This window comes from Pogonomyrmex barbatus, unplaced genomic scaffold (assembly GCF_055798465.1).
Source record: "Pogonomyrmex barbatus isolate J1 unplaced genomic scaffold, ASM5579846v1 scaffold2, whole genome shotgun sequence".
NCBI classification, from domain to species: Eukaryota; Metazoa; Arthropoda; class Insecta; order Hymenoptera; family Formicidae; genus Pogonomyrmex; species Pogonomyrmex barbatus.
In genome coordinates, this window is record NW_028297116.1 from 13,368,460 (window position 1) to 13,393,922 (window position 25,463).

Genomic DNA, 25,463 nt, shown 5'->3' on the forward strand with positions numbered 1-25,463 from the left:
AACTGCCAATTATTCAGAGAAATTTATTATATTGATTAAACTTCTATCTCGATAAAGCCCACAGACTATCCGCATTGAAAATCAAGATTCCGTATTGGAAGTTTGTTCAAACAGGACAACAGCTTGAGATTAGATTTTAATCTATTTCATCAATTTCTACGATTTTTAAATTAGTAAATGTTACAAAGTAATATACAGCTGTCTATATGTCGGAATTTTGCGTAAGATGCATCAGCAGATTTGTAAAGTGAGATAAGTCGTATTTTTCAGTCAAACAAATGTACTTCCTGAAAAGACGAAATAAAACATTTGCCAATATCGATGCTTAGCCGTGTTTATTCGATCAAAATCAACCAAATCGTTCCCGCTCGCTTGATGAGAAAGTCGAGAAATCGTCTTTGATCGCAACCGTTATCGTTGCCCGAGAGGACACGACGAGGCGACACGACGGTGACGGTGATCAGAATGGGTGGGAAACGGGGCCCTTGAGAGGCAAGGGAGACTAGTTAATGACTCGGCTACTTTATGCGACAGGTACACGTGTGTCGCGCTCTTCTCTTTCTCTAGCCGATGATTTTTCGTGGTGGGCAAAGATGTGGGCATAGGGGCCCAACCGGGCAGACGGACCAGGCGCTATGAGCGATCGCGGTCCAACACCGTGCGCCCACGGCAGGTGCTTGCCTCTTATACAGCCTTTCTCGTTGGTGCCGGCGCTCCTCTCTCGTGCCTTCAATGCCGCCTTGGGTAAGAGGCAGACCCGAAAGAAGCACCACGGCATCTGCCTCCCTCTCGTTGTCTCTCTCCCTATCATTCTCCATCTCTCTCTCCATCTCTCTCTCTCTCTCTCTCTCTCTCTCTCCCCCTCTCTCTATCTCCGTCTCCTTTCGAACAGTCGCGCGAGTCGGCGATCGGCGGGCGAGTCAAGGGACCAAGGGGGACGATCGGAGCCACGCGCCAACGATCCCCTCTACTCACGCCGGCGTTCTCTTCACGCTGCTGTTCCTTTCGCTCTTCTTCGCGTGTCTCCACGTTCTACTTAAGCCGATCGCGCACTTAACCGCGCCTGGGAATCTTACGAGTGCGAGCCGCGGTAAGTAGCGTGCCACACACTTGAATCAAGTACACGAATGTACACTTTATTTATCTAACGACGTCGAGACTTCTACGTTCTACGAAACTGCTAACGGCGTAATAATGATCGCGGAGTATAGTATATATCGGTTAGAAATCATTACAATGAATCATTACAATGTGTATCGAATAATAAGTCGAATTTATGAAACTGTTTTCGCGAAAAGAGCTAAAGTAAGGACTTCGAGAGATATTTTCAAAATCTTTTCTCATCTGGCTTAACGAAAGAATGCTGTAAAATAGATATTTTACGGAGGGTTTGTGAGTGGAAGATTACTCTCGAAGCGATTTCACTTCTTTAATTCTTTAATGGTTATTCCCTGAGATACGGCGATTTTACCGCTACAGAAACAATCTTATCCGTGTCTTCGGGCCGATTCGCGTTGGTGTTATAGCTCGACGCTGGAAATATATTGCGCGCGATGTTGACACAGGAACACTTTGCAACAACTTCACACGCTACTTTGCATAAGCGAGAGAATCGTTGCGACGCCCGCGTCCAATTCTGCATAATAAAATTACTTTTGCGCTGCTCTCGCAGATAAAAATACATGTTAATACGGATCCCGCGATTTGGGAACCATATTAGCTCCTGCCGACATTTTTACAGCAGGCAAAAGCGTTACGTTTCTTAATATACGAAGGGCTTGAACGGCGCACGAATTTCGGCACAGACGGATTTACTTTTGTAGTTTTGTTGGACAAAAAAACAAGGAAAGGTTTAAATTTGTAAAAAAAGAATAATGAGACGATAAAATTTTCTTACATAGTGACACTAATATATTCCTGCAAGAACTTAATTCCCCGAATCTTTCCCTTAAATTCTTTTGCAAAATTATATAAAATTAGTAAATAATTCTCTAATATTTCTCTCTCTTTCTCCTCCTTTTCCCAACATAATTTGAATACTAAGAATAAAAATTTTTAGAGAATAAACTTTAAGATTTAGAGCGGGATAGGGCGCTTCAATGATTAAATAAATATTTTTTTTTCAACACGATGTACTTGATTTCCATTAGGGTCAGACGATCGTTCATTTAAACGACTCCTCCTCGAATTTGACCAAGAACTCGGCATAGTGCTCGGTCATGTCAGAAACGCGGGGGAAGCTCGCAAAAAAGAATGAGCACACTGAAGGTGAACAATACCCACCCACCCTGCTATTATTTTCAATTCCTCACATTCAGCCATTGAGCCAGCCAGATCCGGATCGTTATTGCCGCGGCTTTATTACCGGACACTTGTGTGCCCGTACGCAAAACTCCCGTCATCATTATTCGCATTGATAAACGATCGTCGCCGCGTCACGAGGGATGTCATAAAAAGGTGTTCTGCCCGCCGATCACAATCGGCCGGATGCGAAGCAACGGGGTAGCTTGGGCGAAGAAGTCTGCCTCGCGAAATTGCAATTGCCGCTTTTGACTCACTTTTCAATCCCGATTGAAAAAAAAATAGATAATGCAAAACATATTGATAAGTTAAAGGTATGCAATAGAGAATGTTTTTACATTAAGGATTCTCTTAATTTTATGCACGATTCTTGAATTACTTTTGATGTTTTGTGAAAGTTGTCATCGAGAACATAGCGGTAACCATTTCTAATAAACATTAGTTAGATGGACAGATGCTGCATTTTAATATATTCACAACGGGAGACAGCTCACGTGGCAAGTACCACTTTTTTTCTCTCGCTATTATTCACACATTAAGATTTTATTATTAAAATTTATGAATTTTTTCTGAGTACACGCGCGAAAATAATTATATTTAATTATATTTATATAATTATATTTTATATGCGGCTATTATAATAAATAAAAAAAATTATCTCCCTCAACAAAGGATGATTCATATCGGCATCGATTCACATTAGTTTTACATCCAACCGGTAGAGGCTATGGCTAAAAGTTCCCTGATGGCATTCTAATTGGTAATGGCAGACTATCCGACTATTTAGTAGCTGGTTCATTCATATTTTTTATACAATTCAAGAATGAAACCGCCGGGATGTCCTCGGCAAGGAATCGCTTCTGATTCGCCGAGGCTTACGTCAGGCTTGCCAAGAACCTTCGATCCTCCGATACGAAGTATAAGATCTTTTATTTACAATCCACTCACGCGCGTGACGCACGCGCGTGTTCACAGAAAGCGAAATTCAAAGACCGCCGAACTTCGGCTGTGGCAAAGCGAAGTTTTAACTAATTTGACCGAGGGACGTAGGAGGTTACGAGCTCTTTGATAGGATGTTAACGTTGTACATCGCTAATTTGCCAATTAATTCCTCGTCCTTTCTCGTCCTCTCAGCGTGAACAGCGAATAAAAACCGCCAGAAGCTGCCCGCTCTTATCTCGAAAAACACTGCGTGTACTCCCTATGCCGAAATTAATACAACAGTCTATAACTTTGGTATTATATTACATTTTGAAGCGATGTTCCGTTGTCATTATACTCTTCGTAGACATCCATTTAGTACTATCCTAATATTCATGTCTTGTGGTGAGTCGATACGATCGTGAATTTTTTTCGCCACGGAAATACTTCTCATTCGGGCATCTTTCTTTCATGTCAACAGTTCCATTTAACCAAAAAATTATTGATCCGGCGAAATATATTCTAAATATAGCTACGAAATAATTTTTTGCTTGTTTCAGGATGCCTTGCATAAGTTCAGGAATGCTAGTTCGGAGAAGCTAACGGTTGACGACCAGCTACAAGACCAGAAAATGTAAATCGGCATGAAGCTACAAATGAAAGTACATAAGATTGGATTAAATAATTACATGAGAAGATTTAAAACTTTCTTATATAAGGCCACATGATCAAGATTACGAGTATACAGACATATGTGTCTTCGCTGCTTCGTCTTAATTAAGGTGTCCATGAAAAGTTTCTCTGTCGGATTCCACACAGCAATATCATGTCTTTCGAAAACGGTACCTTTACTATATTTTACTTTATCTTAATTTAAAGATGCTGCTTCTTTTAATAATCATCGATTTGATCTATCGTTTCGAGCATTCTCTCTTTTTATGTATATGAAAAAAAAATTTTTTATATTATACATCAAATATATCGATAATATTAAACATTACATAAATATAAAATAAAAACTTTTTAGATATATAAAAAAATTATTTTATATTATACAAATATATCGACAATATATCGACAATATTAAACATAATAAAGTATAAAATAAAAACTTATAATGATTTCCAATTTATTATTCATATATCTAATTTCTTGGAAACATTTAAATATTATATTACGTTACCTAACTTTTGATAACTCACATTTAATTGATAAAAATAATTAATTTGTATTAATTAGTTTTATCAATCATTCACACAAAGATATAAATTTTAACGATGTTTTTTTTTTAACCTTGCTATTATGAAACGCTGCAATTTTCAAGATATCGACAACTATATATAAATATATAACGCATTAAGACACTCACCTGGCATGCATTGCTAAATATTTTCGGGTTATTGCAAAATTCATCAAGCAACATATCGGGATGGTCCGTAATGATTAAACTACCGTTATAAAAAACAGTTGGCGATCATTCCGCCGAAATCTCCATTGCGCTTAAAGCAGCAAAACCAAGCTGCGCAGGACGCGTAAGCATGAAATACCATGAAACTTCTCATCGTTTAAAACAGACTCGACGTTATCCTTTACGTTACGTTTCGCGGAATTAACAATTTAATATCACCGCATGGCGCATACACGAAGGACACGCGTCGTATAATTATCGCGATTCATTAATAATCCTCCTTTATATATTTACTGATACGCGTAACTCAGCGATTATAAGGCCGCTCATTAAGACGTCGTATTAAGCCATCCGATTTTTGCCATTTGCAAATTAATGCCGTATATTAATTCCAAGTTGATGAGGAATGGGCAAAGCGAGAGGAGCGAGAGGCAAAACGAGCGTCTCCGTCGCGCGTATCCGCGCGAAAGTACGCGCGCCGCCGCAGTTTCGCGTTAATGAGTGTTGGCGCGCGCCACGGCACCGGCGGCGTGCGGGCGAGCACGCGCGCGTAAGACTCGAACGGGAAAGGAGAGACCGAGAGAAAGATGGATAGAGAGAAAGGGATCGAGGGAGAAAGAGAGGGAGAGAAAGAGAACGCCAACCTCGGGCCCCTCGCGTGCACATGCGGACGACGAAAACGGCAGCTGCAGCTGGGCGCTGCCACGCGCCCTCCGCCGCCTCGGCTCTCTTCGTATACCATTTTACAGGTTCGCTTCCACGATGCCTCATTCCTGTTCCCCGGTTCCTCTCTCCCCTCCGTCTCTCTCCCCTTGTATACCCTTTTCCTTTCTCTGTCTCTCTCTCTCTCTCTCTCTCTCTCTCTCTCTCTCTCTCTCTCTCTCTCTCTCTCTCTCTCTCTGTCGCGCGGGTCCGAATTCTACTTTCATCCTCTTTCGTCTCCTGTCCATCTTGCTCTCTTTCTTCCTCTCGCCGACGAGCTGGATATTCTGCCGCCATCCTTCTTCATGTACGGTGACACGCACGCATGCACGCATATCAAAGCGGAGTCGTGCGCCAAAGAGGACCACCGGACTCGTCACCTGCAGCTTGGCAGACTCCCAACGTTCCTACGGCCACCGTCGACACCTTGCCTAACTTCTTGGACTCTCAGTGGCGAGAAGAAGAGGAGGACGAGAAGGAGGAGGAAACTTGCGGGAAAGAGGTGGCAGTGAAATTCAGAATTGAAATTGTCCCCGGACAGTTAGACAGAATTCCAAACGCGTTATCACGGATGATCGTACACATCCATCGTTGTTAGCATGTGACCTCGAGTATCGGGTATGTGATGGAGAACACAACCCAATTACCTCGAAGCGTTAGAAGACAAAAATTAATTTGACGCAGGTGCGGAACGTAAATTGAATATGGAAATTGTTAATTTTCATGTTTAATTGCTTTACTCTGCTATTTAAATTAATTTATTCCGTATTTTGCGCTTTCACCCGATGTGACTGCTCTTTCAAGAATGCCAAGAGATAATCAGTATCAAAAGAAGAGAAAATGAAAACAATATCAAAAAATATTGAGATATTTTCTTTAGAAATATGTGTTTTTTTATATACGTTTAAATAACATTATCAGTCTCGACAGGGTTAATGACAGTTTGCAAATTTTATTTTCACTTCCCTCTCCTCATCTTTCTCTTTACTCTGCAAAGAGAGTAGGTATTTACACATGTCGGTCCTTTCTTCAAAGTGAGGACCTCGCTCAAAGTCTCACTCTGACGTAACGCACGACATTAAACGAGCTCCTGGACTGTAGGCAGGTGCATCGCACAAAGTTGAATTCTGATGCACGAAATTTTTTTCGCGTGCGTGCATGCGTGATCTTGATGGAGCACGCGCTCGCACGCTCCGAATCGTGTGTCGCGAGAGTGCGTGTCATCAATATATTTTCAAATTTTGCATATGACATATTTTTTCTCTCTTCTGTTTGCGTTACGAAATTGCATTAAACCAGATGTCATCAACGTAAAAGTTACAAATCAGATTAAGAGTGCAAGAGAATAATATTTAGAAAGAAAGATTATAATACAGATATGTTTTTTACATGCCTAAAAAAATTAGCTACATTTTTATTTTATATAATATTTTTCCTAATATATATTTTCTATTTTTAATATAATATATATGGATTGACATTTTAAATTCAGATGACAAATAGCCCTATTAACATTACAATCTTATCTCGTTATAATATAAAGATTTATATACATATTACTATGTGATATGTTACTTGCGACATAATTAAATGCGTATCTCTCGTAACGGCAATGAAATATATCTTGTAATGTCGGTAAAGAGAAAGCACGAAAGAATCCTCCGAATGTTATACTCTATGTCAAATTTTCTATCTAATTTCGATAATTTCGATAACACTCCATCACGCAAGAAAAATTTTAAATGACGGAACTAACCGAAAGGTAGCTTCCAAAGGTGTTAATAAATGAAACCGATTGCTTCACCAGCGTATCGCTTATCGTTCGATATTCAGGCCTTCATTGAATTTATCTGCAATACGATTGAAAGCTATTAACAAGATGGGATATTTCCCCTTCAATCAATCTCTTACCGTTAAATGCAAATTAACATTTAAGAAAACACGCGACATGTTTCCGCAGGTGTTTCTGTATCAGTCAACGTTTCTCAATCGAAGAATATGAAGAATGTCGATTGGATGGTCTTCTGTCAAATATCAATATCTTGTAAACCGAATAGCTTATATACTATTCGGTACCCATAGGTATCGAGATATATATTCGAGACCGCGGCGGCAGCTGCCATGCTCATCGTAATGGTAGCCTCGAAGGCCCGCATCTTCAAAGTGTCGTCTCGTATCTCTCGCCGTAATCGACGTAAAAGTTTCAGCGATCATGAAAAGCGACGGAGAAACACGCGTCTTATCGTCGACACGACGCTTAAATTGTAAATTGTAGAACTCCGAATAGCGCGAGCGTTGTCTCTTGAGGAAGTCTGGGAAAGGAAATCTTATTTACCGCAATATCTATGTCGTTTTTACGAGCCTATTGTACGAACTATATCGTTGAATATTAGCGGATTAACGATTCGCTGATTCGGGAATTGTCCAACAAAAGGTGCAATAACGCCGCAATTTGTTACTCGTGCGAACGTGTAAAACAGGTTTCAAGATGTATGTAAATCCGTGGCGTGCACACACTTTTTGTTCGTAAAAAGCGAAAGCTTCGCTTTTTATACAAACAATATGAAATAACATCAGTCGGCGTCCTTGCATGTCAGAGAGAAGCGCTCGTCTCTCGCGACATAGGAAATCCGTGTATAGATATTGAGACTTAAATATAGAGATCGAGTTGTACTGTGCCAAAGTAACTAAAACTGAAAGATTTTATTATTATACGCAATTCGGTTGCCATAAAAGTTTTTTGCTAGACCTTTCTTTTTGTACGTATCATACGTACAATACGTCATATCATATTGCATACTGCATACTTTTCGCGAAACACGTTGCCAGTCGACCGCTAATAAATTTTGTGCGAATTCCACCTGCCGGTTCATTTTCAATTGCTTTCTCATCTTTTTCCTTCTCATAACATCTTCCTTCGTCTAGTATATTACACGTGCATACGTGGTTCATATAAAAAAAATTAGTGTTTGATGAAATCTATCGCTATAATTTTTATTACAGCATCTTACAATCACGAAACACTCTGAGTAAATAGAAAGCTAGATAAATCTCTACAAGAATGTCTCAGGCTTGTAAAAGTTTTTAAAAATATGTGAAATGAGCATTTCTCTTCTTAAAAATATTTATAGTTTAGTGATTACTATCGATAGTCAAATGTACAAAATCTGACAAAGCAACAATAATGAAATGATGAGGAAAAACCGATCGGTGTTTCATTTGATGCCATCTTCGTAATCGACTCATTATCTTGCCGGAGATAATTATGATTGGGCGATGTATAATTAACGGGGCATTGGCGCTAAGAGAAACGAAAGAAGAAAAAGCGCATGCCGTACTTGTTATCTTCAAAATCTCTCTGAGTCTCTCATAGTCTCTCTCTCTCTCTCTCTCTCTCTCTCTCTCTCTCTCTCTCTCTCTCTCTCTGGTCTCTCTCTCTCTCTCTCTCTCTCTCTCTCTCTCTCTCTTCTTCTTCCCTACGCCCTCTTCTTCCTTTCCCCTTACCTATAACTCGTACTTATCCTTTTTTTCCTCTCGAGTCCTGGCCTGCACTTTGGTATCTTTTTTGGCACGCCCCCTTTCGGGGATCCTTTTTGGGGTTTGTCCTTCGTTATTACTCGCCGAGATTATCGAGGTTTTTAGCACCTCGGAACAGTGGACACCCTCTACAGGGTCCGCTTTTTTGCGTGCGACTCGTGGATCGATTGTACCTTCTGCACGAATGGACATCGCAGTGTTTCGGGGTGACACAGCGATAAAGTTAATTACATTGGAACACAAACTTTATAAGTAGTCCCTGAATTTTTGCCGCAATCTAAAATATAATCGTTTTAGATAATTATTATATTAAAGAACAAAAATGCTATTTATTTGTTTAAAGTGCAATTATGCTAGACAGATAGGGATAATAGAAAAAAATTTTTTAATTATTTCTGTGTGTAATTCTAAAAAAATATTAGTTTTAAAAACTAAATTTTTCTTTTATTTTAATATATTATCATGTTTCGTTATATATATATATATATATATATATATATATATATATATAGATTATAAAAGAAAAATCACAATGGTTACAATAGGAACATGTTTTAATTCGAAATATTTTTTAGAGATTCATTGATATAGAGACGAGTTTATAAACGATGTATAACATTTACAATTATATCGTGAGTCAAAATCCATTCACGTCATAGTATCTTCTAGATAATTAGCAGTTGTTCAAATTTCGGCCGGAGACACGAAACATGATTATCCATCTATCATGATTACGAGGGAAGCCTCCAGGAAAGCAAGCGTATTCCAGCGTATTTTTCTGCGCACGTTTATAACCAGGTGTTGCCGCCACACGGGAGTACGAGGAGTCGGTGCGCACACGTATCCAAGCATTTTATTATTAACCGCGATCGCTGCTTATCCACGCGGGAGGCGGCGGCGGCGAGAGAGAAGAGATATTTAAGTGTTTTATCTCCCCGGTCGTCCCTCTTCGCTAGTGGTGCCCCGAGTCATGCCAAGTTAGACCGGCGCGGCACGGCGGGGCCCCGGGGCCCCGAGGCCCCAGACTCTCGCGGGTCACAGGTACAACGAGCGGGCTCGCGTGCGCGCGTCCTTGACCGCGAGACCTTGACATCTGGGGGATTGCACATCCGACCTCTCAGGGTAGACCACGTCATTTCGTGAAAGTGGAAACGCGCCACGTTGCGCGCGCGCAACACTGCCACACGCACAGGCACACGATACGCACGTAGTCTTGTTGCATCCCTCGCACCCAACTGTGAGAATCGCTACGGTCGTCATCAGCTGCTTGATATTTGCATGTCAACGAGGCGCGCGTGGAATCGCGTGCCGAGAGCTCATAATAGGAGCCAGACGGAAAATTGTAGGTGGTATGGCCGGCGCGCGTGTTTACTTTGCTCGTTCCAGAAGCTACTCTTACACTGCAATTTGCTTACGCAGTACTTTTCGCATGTGCAATTCTCCATGATATTAATCTTGGCAATCTGAAACTGACTAAATTTAGATATATTATGACTAAAAATACGATATGGTTCTATTAGTTTGCATTAAGGAAAATGGTAATTAATTATCACCCACTGTGATTATCGATATTTCGATTTGCGATTTTTATTTTGCGATTCACTGATATATGGTAAACTTAGGATTAAATTAAATATGAAAAGGTTTAAAAAGTAAATTCAGATGAAAAATAAATTGATTTGTTCCCCGATGCCGCCAAATACACGTATGGCGTGAATGAGACTTCAATCGGTGAATGCATCTCCGTGATATTTTATCGTTGCCGATATCCGGCGCGGTTCAAGGAGAAAGGTCTACCGATATTTCTTCTTTCTCGCACGGTGTCTTGTTCTCCAGTTAATGTATTCAAGGTCTCTCGGGATTTAATCGATTAATGCGTAAAAACACGATTCGATTCTTCAACGTCGTGGACCACCACCGCGCAGGAGAAAGGATTTTAAGATGAAGATAGGTAGACTTCTGCTCAATCTCGATGCTTGTAATTAAGACTATCTTGGAATATCTGACATTCTTCGGCTCGAAGAGTGTTACCCGGTTGCCAAAGGGCACCAGCGACAATTTAGATAGCGTCGTCAAAAAACCGTGCTGGCCCTTCGCCAATGTGTCGGTGGTGTATTCGGTAGCAGGTATATCAAGGTATAGATTTTCCCTTCATGGTGAGAGAACTCACCCTCGGTCGTCTGAAAAAATCTGGAAGATCGTAAAGCGACCCAAAAGACAGCGGGCATTTGTTTGCGAATCTTTATGAAGAAATCGACAGAAGAAAGAATAATGTATTAAGTTTGAGGACTTTCAAAAACTGTGGGCGATAAAACGAATTTGCGTTTCAAATTTGACGTTCGACCTTAGTTTCCTCTCTCTTCCTAATCTTAACAGCGTGCAAACGAGATTTAATATTAGCCGGCGATAAAGTGTGACGCGATAGAAAGCTGAATGGAATCATTGTCGAAGGGTAACCACGTGACAGTACAGAACGTAGTATTATGACGCAACATCGTAGATGTCAATTTTTGAACGGCAAAGGAAACACGTACGGCTATCAATATTTAAGTATCCTTTTCAAGGTTTCGTTTATAAAAAGGCGCTGCTGAGAATAGATCGAAATTAAAGGTTGTATTCATCGTTTAATATTCTTCATGTAAATATTGCCGGCCAATCAAGCTTCTCTTGTAAAAAGACCATCAACTCTCACTAGTAGCATTTAGTAGCCGGTCCTGATATCCTTCCCGACAGATATCGCCGCCTCGAATCATCAGCGACGATCAACGGTAGCTCTCGATCGAGAACCTTTCAACGGCCGACCGAGCTTGTGGAGAATCGTGATTCCGTCTTTTGTCGGGCACGAAAAATTCCTGCGGGACGTCCGCCATCGATGTACAGATAGCCCTAACCAGATAGGTCTGCAAGCGCGCGTCGTGTCCTCCCCCTGTATGGCGTTCCCTTTGTGCGTTCACGTGAAAAATGACTCGTCGAATGATCCGCAGAAGGACGCCGGTCCACCTCGGGATTATGCCAAAGTACACGGGACCGCTCGCACGATAAATCTTCACCGAGAAGAATCGCCGTGCTGATCGTTGATCCGCGATCTTCGATCTCGCGACAAAACCGTTTCTACGAGTATCTTTACGTACAAAGTCGGTGATGGAGGTGAGAGAAGAAATCACGCTAATCGAAATGCATCAGCGAATCCAACGTGTAATAAGACGCAAATGGATTATTTAAATTATCGCTTCTTATCTCAATCATTTTATATGTTGATTGTAACGCGGATCTCACTAATGGCATTACTTTGCCTCATTCATGTACTTGAACAGAATCTCAAGATTAAAGATAAATCTTCATTGCATGTATAAAAAAAAAATCAATGGATATTTACATGCATTTAGATTGGTTTTATTAACATGGGCAATATCAATTATTATCAATATTATTGTATTATATTACAAACAGCATAAGAAAAGAGAATTTATCACGTGCGTGTAATGAACTTAAAAATAAGAGATATTTTACGTCAAATCGTCACGAAAAATCTTAATTATCTATGCGGGTAATTGCAGCTGGACGATTACTAATGCAAGTTTACCATATAAAGACTCCGTATAGTGTGTATGATTATTATTATTATTATTTATTTTACTTTCCATTAAGAAGAGTAATGAGTTTCAAATATATTATAATTAAACAATAAAAATATTATAATTAAACGGTTACATTTTACGAAGGATTGAAATCGCAATCTTCAAAGGCACAATCTATGTATCTACGTTTCATTCTTGTACGTCATGCGCGCTGTGTATGCGTCGGTTTGCGAAAAAGGCATTGCCAATGATAAAACCTTTGCAAGGCCTTTGCTCGCGTGGAAACATGGAAAACCGCAACCGGGCGGTTCACGTGGAACGTGTCGTGGATCATTAATCAGCGTGGCGATGCGCTCGCGACGGCCGATGGAGCCGTAAAGCCTTTGTCGTTTTATGCTTAAACAGGGGGATTATACGCCGGTCGTCACAGCAATTGCATTCGCTCGCGCGAGCATCGCGCCGTCGCGCCGGGGTAATTGCAACGTTCCACGCGTACGCGATCCACCGAATGCTGGTATCCCCCGATAATACGCAAATAATGTACTTGTCTCAGCTTTTGACAAATTCAAAATACGCCGGATTCAAGAATCCCTCTCGATTTATGTTAATATATTATGTTAATATTATGTTAATATTACAACATGTTAATATTATGTTAATATTATTTTTATGTTAATATACCGCATTTCTTGATTTTAAAAGTTAATCTTATAGGAACATAATAATATCAATCATGATGATAAAGATATATCACTAAAGGACGTTTTTATGAACTTCTTAAAAAATATTTTCTCATTTTTATCAGCTATATCCTGATAAAAATATACACAAACGTTCATGAAGATGGCATTTTATCTTATATAAATTAATTCGTTACGGCAAAATTTGCCCTGTTCTTTTTTCTTTTCCTCTGAAATGGGATCCAAGAAGGATAAGTTGGGAAGATAAATTTCAATAAGTACTACCTTGTCAAAAAATTTTACTCGTCTCTTAAACAAGTGCATATCGTCCGTTAACACACGCGTGCAGAAGCAGTTTAATTACAGTACGATAAGTGCATATGCGCTTCCCGGAGTTATAGTAATTGGCGCCATCTTAATAACGCTCACCATTTATCCGAGCATTTAATATCTCAATACGATTATATAGCTTCTTTAAACATCAGCTGATTCCTCTTGCTCATTTCTCTTATAAATTGTTTATAATTAAACAACGTCACTCGTCAAGAAATTTGCCAAATAAACTAATAATTATGTATTATGTATTATCATGTATTATCATGTCTTATTTTATGCATTAATTGTTAACGTTTAACTAATTTAGTAATTAATTCGATAATTTTCTAATTCTATTATGCTCTATCAATCATAGCCCATCTTCCTAATTTTCTAATAAATTGCACAAAATTTTTCTAATCTCGCTTCTTAAAAAGCATAAAAAAATCTTCGAGCTATTGATAATGAATGAATTAATCAGCAGCTCCGGTATCCGGCCAACCTGCTGCGACATATGTGAGGTACGTTAGTTCACGCACCAATACCTACATACGTTTGCGCGCCATATGCGTCGCCGATTATATTCTGTTCGGCAACCCCACATGACCCTTCACGAAATAGACGTATGCATGAGTAAATTCTCTCCCTCGAACTGCCCCTTCTCGACTCTCTGCCCATTCCAGAACACTGAAGTATTTGTATATTACATATGCGAGCCGGTGTCGACCTGCCGACATGTGAAAACACATACTTTCGTGATAAACCTGTGTCGCACATGTCAGATCTAATTTTGTGAATTTAATTACGACAATATTAATTTTATCAATCGTAATTGTAATTGTGAGAAACGCGTCACATTTTCGATGATATAATTAATAACTGATACAAAAAAAAAAATGATTAAAATTTAAAAACTTATTCAAAATTAATTGCTTCTTATTAATTAATAGTTCATGGAAAGAACACTTTTGCTAGCAAATCTAATAATTTGGCTAAATACAGATCTGAAAACGATTTTGTTGGCCCATCAAAATTATTTTGTAGAACACTTAAATATGATGATAATACTGCAAAAATGTTTCTAAAATGCTTCTAACAATCAATTTGAACATCGTATATAATAATTTTGAAGGTCCAATAAAATCATTTTCAGATCTGTATCTAGTCAAATTTTTAGATTTGCCAGCAAAATGTGCTGTTATAATTGTTATATAAACTGTGCGCTTACGTCCGATATTACATCCATGCGTGACACTTGAGATTTGTAAAAAAATAAAAGCACGCGCTGTCATATGTCCATGATGAAGTTTATTACTCGATGTCTGTATTGTTATAAATGATTTTGATGACAAAGCATTTTGCTTTATAGTGGATACGATTTTTCGAGGATGATCATTATTGACCTTGTCGCCACTATAAAAGCGTCTGCAGTTAGGGATCTAGAAAAATTCTCTTTGTAGATGACGTATTCGAATAAGGCACTTTACAAAAGTGATTAATTTCACAATACCGAAAATAATGACAAGTTATCTACTATATATACGTATTTATAAATAATATACAGCCGACACACCAAAAATATTTCACACAAAGTCACTAAAAATATGAGGATAAACTACAACTATTATTATCATTTTTACTTTAATACTCGTCGAACTGTTCGTGGTAACGTGTAATCGACACAAATCAGCATTGGTATATTATTACAACAACGTATTATAGAACTAAACTGCTCTAAACGCCTCCGTCGTGAAAATGATGGAGAACAAAAGGGCTGAGAGAAATTGTAACAACTGCATAGCGCATCCATGGTCCATACTTCATCCGACCAACCAGAAAGCCCTCTAATCTCTATGATCGCGCGGGACAATGATCTGAACGATCTAACATCTAAAACCGTGCCCGAGGCGCGAGACGACTGCAACGCGTGTTTCGAATCGCAGTTGCATCCGAAGGAGTCGACGTATCCAGCAAGGGTTAACTCGGAGAACACGAACGTGGCATCGTTCATCTCACCACTCGACACGGTAATTAATTCCACGGTAATTAGCGGCGAAGTGTTTGGCCGAAAGAATCGAGAAGCTCGAAAGAATATAATTACGAAATAAATTCTAATTCGGAGGTTTAAGATAATAAGACTATCACGAGCGTACTTTCGCTTTCTCTTTCTTTCTTGAAAAAAATCTTCACCCCGCGTCCATTCTTTATATATACGATCTCTCCGTTTCCCTCTTTGACATCGTCATCGCCGCGCGTCTAGCGATGCCTTCGAATTCCTTTCTCTTCTTTAGATTAAATGACATTCATATACATTTTTTTTTTATTAATCGGATATCTAGTTAAATATATATATTAAATATATATACAATTATTTATCATGTCAATTGTACATAACAAATATTTAATGCAATGCAAATATTATTGTCATCATTAGAAAAGAAATATATTAATATCGATAAATTCCATCCGAAATAAATTCATGAAAAATAATAAAAAAGTATAAAATTTATATTAACGTAAAATTTGCAGCCATAATGTCTGTAATATTTAATTTTATTCATTGATCATTAAAATTTCATTTGTCTCACGCTTAAATTTCGCGTTCCCAGCACTTCGAGACGTTATCTCTTTCGCGTTCCTGCGCGTCCTTATCGAAAATTTCAAAGCGCGCATCTATTATCTATCCAAACCGTCGGGCATCCGCCTGACGTTTATTTATTCACGTAGGAATGTCCAGCGGGGCCCTACCGCCCTATAGCGCTCTCTCACGCGTCGTCTTTCGACAAGGAGAAACACAGACCTGCGAAGAGAGATGGGAAGAACCGCCAGAATCGAAAGGGAGAAAAAAAAAAAAGAAACGAGGAGAGCATATACCTGTTCCACGCGCGAGCACGCACACGCACAGACGCGTACGCATACAGGGAACGCGACTTCTCACGCGTGTATGCGCGCACGTATATCCCCCATACGAGCGCCCTTAAGCACGAGGCCCGAGCAAGAACGCGTGCGCCCTCGTATACGCATGCATGTATGCAGACGCACGCTCCGCACGGTGAGGATAAAACCGGACGAATGGGGAGAGGGAAGGGCCGATGGATGGGAGTAGGCGCGCGCCACGAATGTGAGGAAGGGAGGACGGCTCGCGTCTCTTCCCCTTCCCCTTTGTCGTCATACATGTCTTCTTTACTAGTGACGGCAGCGAACGCGATATCATTGGTTCCATTTCTTTTAGACAGCTTAGTACATAAGAAAAATAAAAATGTTTTCTAAGATTTGTACATAGTTATATGCCCATATATCATCCACTACCCCTTTCATGATTCGGTGTTTCGTGAGGAGAAACACACCGAAGATTTTTCTTTTTAATAGTAAATTTTGAAGTTTATTTTCAAGTACATTTTTACTTTAAAAATAATAAATTAGAAATATATCAATTATTAAAATTTTCAAAATGTTTTCTAATTTTTTCCAGTTTACAATGTGTTTATATTACATCAAATGAAGTATATAAGATGAAGACACGTGCCGCAGTCGTGCCCATCACTATACTCTTCTGCCGCTGTTTCTCCCCACTGTTGCAGTCGTCTCGGGTACTCGTATGTACCGTGCCACCGGGCTCCCTTACCCTCCTCCGGTACCTCTTCGTCTTCTGCACAGCTTCTCCATCTCCTCCCACTCCTTGTTCCTCATCATTCTTCTTCCTCTTCTGCGGCTTCTGTCCTCGTCAGTGTGTTCTACACCTCGCTCTCTCGCCATCTCTTTCTGTCGACTTACGCGGACCTCTGGACCAGCTTTTCTTTCTCTCGGTAACTGTTCAAATTTCGATCCCCGAGACACCGCGAGACCGGTGGGGATGCGGACCCTTCGTATGTGCGCGCCAGTGTCTCTCACACGATTGCATATGGATTTTGGGCCTTACTGAATTCGAGCTGTTATGTGACTGTGTGTATAGAAAACTATTCTCTGTACAAATATAAATTTCACGTTCCTTGAAAATAAATTTTTATACAAAATACAGATTTGATACAGAAATCTTAAAATGATGATATAGCTTGTTGCTAGCAAAATTTTGATTGTATTCTTTTATTTTCATATCTCTTTTAATTTAATTAAAATTTTTTATCAACAAAGGTTTTTTTTTTGTAGAATATGTATTTCCAAATTGAGTTTTAATGCGCGATATATTCTATATATGTATATTTTATATTTAAACATAAAAAGGACGCTCATAAATGAGCAAGCTAAATGTATAATATTTATACATATGAGCGTTAATTGTTTAGTCATGTACAAATATAATAAAAAAGAAATATACAAGCCACATCTTTCGATTTATCTTTTCCTAGCCTTAACGTTAACTTATCAATCCGTCAACTACTTTGACGACACACGCCGACGATAAGTCCTATCGTGATGATAACAACGCATCGTGGTCCGAAAAGTAAATCGGCAAACAGATCAGGATAGTAGCGGCGAAGTATGAAGATTCAAAGATGAGAATCTCGGGCAGCGTAGGGTCTTTGGGACCACAGTAGTGGGGAATCACAGGGGTATGAGGCACTGCGGGCCGGTAAAACGGGGGAAAGGGAGAAGACGGGGGTTTAAGACCCGAGATCGAGAGCGTGTGGGGATAGGCGCGTGCCCGCCCCGGCTATATAAGACCCCGAACCCTCATTGGCTAGGCATTTCGGGAGCCAGAATCGTACCGAGAGCATCGAGGGTGCCGTTTAATTTTTCTTTCCACATTTTTTCTTTTTGGTTGGTTGAGTAAAAACCACACGTTGTTGTCTGTTTTTCTCATCTTCACAATCGCGCGTATTACGGGGTGTTAACGAATCGCATCAACTTCACTCTGAAGAAGTTTCTCTTCGATACGTCAAGTAGTGTCGCACGAAGGTCGCCTGGCACGCGCTGCTACAATTTCTGCTCCCGGGTGGTGGGGAGATTCGGATCCGTGATATGACCTTAGTGGGGCCCAAGGAGGAGAGCATCCTGCCCATCATGCTGAGTGTGCAGCAGCAGCATCATCACCACGGCCTTCACACTACTTCAACCGCGCAAACCCATCGTGGCAATGTGATTGTCTCCACCAGCAGTACACCAAGCAATAATAGTACTCTACAACATGGATGCAAACGGTCCAAGATTTACAGCCAAGCCACTGGACCTTATGGCACGGTACCACATCAGCCCGCTTCGGTGGCCAGACGAAACGCGCGTGAGCGCAACAGGGTGAAGCAAGTGAATAACGGATTCGCCACTTTGAGACAACACATACCGCAAACGGTGGCGCAGGCGCTAGGAAGTAGTACAGCTGGTACTCATGGCGGGTCCAGAGCTGCCAAGAAATTATCCAAAGTAGAGACTCTAAGAATGGCGGTAGAGTACATTAGAAGTCTTCAACGTCTTTTAGCGGAGCATGACGGTAGTTCCGAATCCAACGGGTCATCCCCCACTTCAACATCCTCCAACTCACCCGGAGGTGAAAACGGAATAGGCTCCGACTCGAATCATTCGGCGGAACTTAGATTACGAGGTAATATCAGCGGGGAGATCCATCATCACGGTACGTCATCTGATCTCCGGCATCAGCATCTCAGACAGAATCCGAGTCCAACTTTTGTTCCGACAACATGTTCGGAGTCGTCGAGTTCACCAACGCCAAGCTTCGTCTCTGAGACTTCATCAGCCGGAAGTCAAGGTTACAGTACGCCTGGCACTCTTTATACGACACATTCCGATAGTTATGACAATTATGAGCCAATGAGTCCGGAGGACGAGGAGTTGCTGGACGTCATCTCCTGGTGGCAGCAAAGTCAGTGAGGATGTCAACATCAGTTCTACTGGACTTTTACGTCCTTTTGAAGGTTGGTGTTGTGATCTGATGTTTTTCTCTTTTAGTTGTAACTCGTAGGTCATTCACGTTGCAAAGTCTTGCGGCCTTGCATCGCGTGACGTAATCGTGAATGTCAGTCGTACGTCAGTCGTTTCTTTTTGAATACCTTTTGTGAGTTAATAGTGAATCTTCCTTGTGGTATTGTATCAATCATAACTTTACTCCAATTTTTAATTATTTTTATTACATTTATTTTTTTATTTTCTAGATGAATATTACATTATTATATAAAATTTATTTTTTCAGAAGAATTAACTCAAGAATTGATAATTGATTATTATTAATTTTTATATTATTATTGATACAAGTGTCATCGACATATGAATATTCGATAACTCGATCGCGATTCAATTATTCGAAAAATATTTTTTTTTATGCCTACCACCCTCGCCAGTTGTCAAACGTATATTCCGCTCAAAGGGGAATATTTCGCTATGTTACCGGGAAGCTCAAAGAAATTTCTGAGTAGATTTGTGACCTTGCCCCCTCACAATGGCGCGCGCGAACCCTCGCTGAAACCATTCAAATCGCAGACTCCATTCAGAAGGGCAGCGAGTATACATTCGAGGAGCGACGCTTTTGTACCGCGATTTCTTTCACGGTACGTTAATGCGCATACGTGTGTACGTGTCGGTCCCTCTTCTACCGTTTTTTCCCCGACTCCACCCCGCCCCTCGTCCTTCAGCGGCATTTCCAAGTCGCTCGATCTGATCATCGAAGAACTTTTTTCGGTTGAATACGTACATTGTATAAAGCTCGAAATGTACTGTACTCGTTTAATAAAACTGGCACAACATAAAAATTGTTTTAATTTTTCATACTGATGATTATTGCTCATAAGAATTGTTTAATATAACAAGCCAAAATAAAAATATGCGAGAAAAGAATAATAACCTAAAGTAATTAAGCCTTCGTAAAAATTTTCTTGAGAAAAATTCTTTGTGAGTTTTTTGTAATTCAAAAACCTCAACAAATTGCAAGAAGAAAATTCGATTGCTTTCCCGAAGCTCCCGTTTAGTTTTAATCTTGATGGACGTAACTTTCGGATTTATCGTCATTTCTATATGTATATATCTTGTATGTGTATCTTCCCTTATCCCTGTCTCTTACGTTTCCCCTGTCGTCCTTCTTTATCCACCTCCTATTGCACCTCTCTTTTTCACAAGAACGATTTCGTCTGCCGCGTTTAACCTGAATGCATCTTTCAGGATATTCCCGTCCCTCGTTTGTCGGTTTTTGAACCGGTACGTTCTCTCTCCTTTTTCTCTCTCCCTCTCCTCTCTTTTTCTCACTCTCTTCTCCTCTCCTTTCCACTTTTCTTCTCACTTTTGCTCACGAAGAGCATGCAGTAAAACCGCCCTTACCTGAAATCATCCCCTACTTCTTCCATCTCGCATACCTGCAGGACTTCTTTTTTATCATTCTCTGCCAACGAGAAACCCGCAATCTATTCGAAGAAATCGATATTGCGTTGAAAATACAAGCATTGAATCGTTTATGGATTCATGTAAAGTTTTGTGTATAATATTCAAGTTTTGTGTATAATAAAATCTTTAATTTCTTTACTCAAACAAAAATCATTAACTCATATATTAATAATGTTGGACGCTTATTTAACGAATTCTTTCCTGTTTTCTGTTACAGCAGTGACCGAAGGCGCACATAGGATAAAGATGAAAATGAACAGAAAAAGAAAACAAAGGTAAATGGAGAAAGCGGCTGTTGCATTAACTATAATCTAGTCATATTATTTTGCATTTTGTCATTTAAACTACTACGTGTAATATGTCATCCTCCTCACGGTACAAATGCAGAACAATTTCGGAAATGTACTATGTTTAGGATTACGTTTCATACTTTGACATCGAATAACTTTGAAGCGTACGACTAGAAGTGATACTTTGAAAGTATACAACAAATGCATTGCAATTTTTAATTATGTTATCTTCCTATTTCATAATTTATTACGGCGAAAATATTTTCTCGTATTCTACCCAAAAATAAATGTAGGCCTATCAACAGTTATTTATTTAGGATGATCACCCATCTTAACGTCCTCAAATTATTTTTTTAACTACTTATCACGTAACAAAAATGTGTTTTATACTATAAAATAACATCATTTCAAGAGAAACACAATAGTATAAATGAAAAAAATGTAAAAATGTTACATAATGACACACTAAATTTTTTATCTTATCTTGATACTCCTACAAACAGAATCAAAAATCAATTGTCAATATGAAAAAACATGGTTTTATTCAAAAGTTTTATATGACCTCACAAAGAATATTTATACTATACAATGTGTGTGTTTTCTTTAAATTATATAATTTTCATTGAAAATTTTTCATTCATTCATTGAAAAAATTTTAATGAATTTGTTGAATTTATTCAATAAAGATTTCATTAATTTATGATAGATGATTTATCAATTTGAGGTCGTTCTCCAAATGAGATCCGTCGACATGTATTAAAATTATTATTATTGTACATTAAAATATAATAATAATAATAATTTTATATATATTATATATCATATTATATATATTACATTGCATTTATATATTATGTTGTATTATATATTGTATTACACACATTATATTATTATTACACAATAATTATTATGTTAAATATGTATATATGTTAAAATGATTAATTCGCGGTAATTCTATAAAATCTATAGCAATTCTATAGAATCATTGGCTATGTTAGCGAATGTAAGCATTAATGCTGTCAGTATTCAGATACCCAGATTTTTCGGACGTTCGGACCCATATATTCGATTATTTAATATTATTATTAATCATTTCTTATATAGCGGCATTACGTGTATATGTATTATTATATTTACATTATAATTACAATTGTGCTGTTATATTATTATATAACAATTATTCACAGTGCTGTTAGTACGAGTCGAGTAATCTGTATACCAAGTACCTCTATCTACTATCTAGTTCCTATTCTTTTTCTTTGTTCATCTAACATATTCCAACTATAAATTGGTATAAATCAGTACAATAATAATGAATTAAAAGCAATAAGCGCTATGACATTATGTTTAAGATTATATATAATTTTATATAAATTTACATATTAGAGATCTTTTTGAGGAGGCCATATTTAAAAGAAATGTTCAGGGAATAATGCTATTATTTATATACATTTGTAATATTATTCTCTAAACCATTTTTATATTTTATATATTGAGATATATATACGTGTCTCTTTGTTATTGTTTTATTATAAAAACAAACTATTGAGCATGTCTTTCCAATTGTCTTTCTTAAGAATTTAAATGTGTGTAGCAATGATCAAGATATATTCTTTTCGTTTCTTTAGTAATATTCCTGATTATTTTATAATAAATTTGGTACTTTCGGGTAAATAATATCCGAGTATGTCCGTGTACCTGATTATTGACAGCATAATTATTTATACACTGCGCCATAAGTTATATATTGAATATTATATATTGTGAAAATTATGTATGAAAGAAATTCAACGAGTAACACATGTACAATCAAGCACACTTTTGTACTCGCCTGGAATAAATTAATCTACGATGTTTCGCAACCGGCAGTGCCTTCTTGTAAATAAAAACACATATATGTAATAAAATTTAACAACACTTTGTTAAATAAAACAAATGACGTTACGAATAATTCTGTAAAATTTTATTTATGATGTTATCCTGATTATAAATCCATATTACAGAACATATTTCATTCATTCATATGTATCTATTTAATAATTTTTTATCTATATAATATATTTATAATTACACTGTTATTTATATTTATACTGTTAACTAGAAATTAAAGCATTTTAAATAATCTCAATATTAAAAACAAAATAAAGGAGAAAACAAGAAAAAAGAGGTTAAAATTGATGCCAAATATATATAAAACTAATATGTAGTTGTTTCATGCAATATATATCTTTAATGCATTCGTTTAATATTTCTAATTTTCTAATACATCGGATAAATATTTTTTATAAATATTTTTTGATAAAATTAAAATAACCATTCGAACTTACATCGTGTGACAATTTTATGCGTGTATTATAATCTTAAGTGCATCCATATACCATTGTAAATTACGTACAATTACCTGTATCCAATTTTGCAGGTGCAGAAAATTTATTTTATTTTATTTTTTTATTTTCATGGTCATAAATTAATAATTTATAAATAAATAAATTCCAATTAAATAAATTCCAATTCTGCAGCTGCATATGTCATATATTTTCTAAAATTGTTATCATTTTTTTAGAAACCATTTAACTATATGCAGTTTTCCAACGTAAATGCATCAAAAAAGTCTTAGAAGAAAGAATGTGAAAAAAATAGATATAAAAAAAAGTGTAACGCAAAATTTTCAAATCATGGAACAACCAATAATATATATTTACTGCACACACAATATATCCTACAGTTTTACAGTATTCGTCGTAAAAGATTAAAGAGAAACAAGAACGTATCATTGTTAATTTTCTTCAACATTAATCGTCAATATATAATAAATATATAATAAATATTAATATAAATAAAAGAATTAGAAATAGAAGAATTTAAAAAATTGCTTTGTTTTGTTGAAAAAAACTGACAGAACTGATCTGGATTATTTCTGTCAGTGTCTCCATGATTTCTAAGCAAATAACATGTGGAAATAACAGTAATTTCCTCAGCGTGTGTCCTTTGGTTGCCTTACAATTTTCGAAACCACAAAACGACTGCATTAGCATTGAGTTTTGATAAACCACAATTGACTTGTAAAATGTAACGTGTCAATCCAACACAGTATCGTAGATCACGAAAACAATACGTTAAAAAAAAAGTATATTAATTAATATAAAATTTATTTGGATTTTTAAATATTTTGATATTTATCTACAAACTCTTAATGTAGATATATTTTTTATTTATAATAATTAATAATATATTTTACACTATATTCATTCTTTTTTTATATTTCTTGATACTTTGAAGCTTAATAATTGTATCTCAATAATTCAAATTTAATATATTGAAAGACAGATTTTACACGACGTCAACGATGTCTCTGCTATTATCCTTATATATTCTTATCTCTTATCTATCTCGACAAGCCATGCGAGAACATAAAAAGGAATGATAATCGAGGTTCACGAGGACGCAAGCAGACCAATCGAATTGTAGGCCTGTCTTACCGGTGCAACAAGTTAAAGCTCCTTCAATGGCGAATTAACTATACGAATCCAGATCCGTCTGGAGACCGGTGAGGATCTTCCCAAAAACAACTAACGACTGGTCCTCATTGTTGCGCAGCTAGTCTTTTCAGAGACTTGTTCAAATTGGATTTAAAGTTCAAGGATAAAACTAACCGTGTACATGCGTCATTGCTCTATGAGATCAACGGATGATTGTATTAATTCTTTCTTTTCTATTAGTCTTTGTCTTTGTATGATATTTCCTGAGTACATAGATTTCATTCGTATATACATAAAATATATATATATACATAAAAATCCTCATTAAATCAGCGAAATTTATTATTCATAACGTACTTATTTATTATTAACCCTTCTTTAACAATTTGTTTTTATATTTTTAATTCCTAATATAACAAGAGTAATATAAATAAATCTTATTATTATTAATCAATTTTTATTAAAATTTTATTTTTAATATTTCATAAAATACTGCTTGCAGTTGTTAAATAAGAATTAATAATTTTCGTAATTTTCTGTTTGCGTGACAATTACGATTTTACAACATTACAGATTTGTCTTGATTTCATATCGTCATTTGTTCACTTCTGGGGGAGTGTGCAGCTCGATACAAAAATAAGCTTTGGCAATCCATAATCCACTTCCGGACGAATGCCGTGAAAAAAAAAAGGAGGAAAAAAGAGATTGACCGTTAAGAGGTCAACTGGAAGAAGAAGCGACCGCGTGCGTGCGGCAAACGCGCGCCGCTCTCCCACAAAGTCCGTTTCAGGGACACTTAAGTTAACACGAAACCCAGAGCGAGATTTTAGCCCGGCGCGGCGCAAGTCGAAAGGAACGAGTCTATAATATATTCCGTTGCCGTCGGAGCCGCCCTTCTCCTTGAAGTCCGGTCCTCCTCTCGATCGCGC

At 37.7% G+C, this 25,463-nt stretch overlaps 2 protein-coding genes across 2 annotated transcripts in view; one reads left to right on the plus strand and one right to left on the minus strand.

Annotated features, from left to right (window-relative positions):
* Positions 1-25,463, minus strand: part of Y-y (yellow-y) — a 108,404-nt gene that overhangs the window by 61,624 nt on the left and 21,317 nt on the right. The gene's annotated exons all lie outside the window — the stretch shown is intronic.
* Positions 18,144-21,039, plus strand: LOC105428435 (achaete-scute complex protein T3). Its single transcript, XM_011640763.2, has 2 exons — positions 18,144-19,309; positions 20,983-21,039. The coding sequence occupies exon 1, from the start codon at positions 18,402-18,404 to the stop codon at positions 19,263-19,265; it is 864 nt and encodes a 287-aa protein (XP_011639065.2). The 5' UTR covers positions 18,144-18,401; the 3' UTR covers positions 19,266-19,309; positions 20,983-21,039.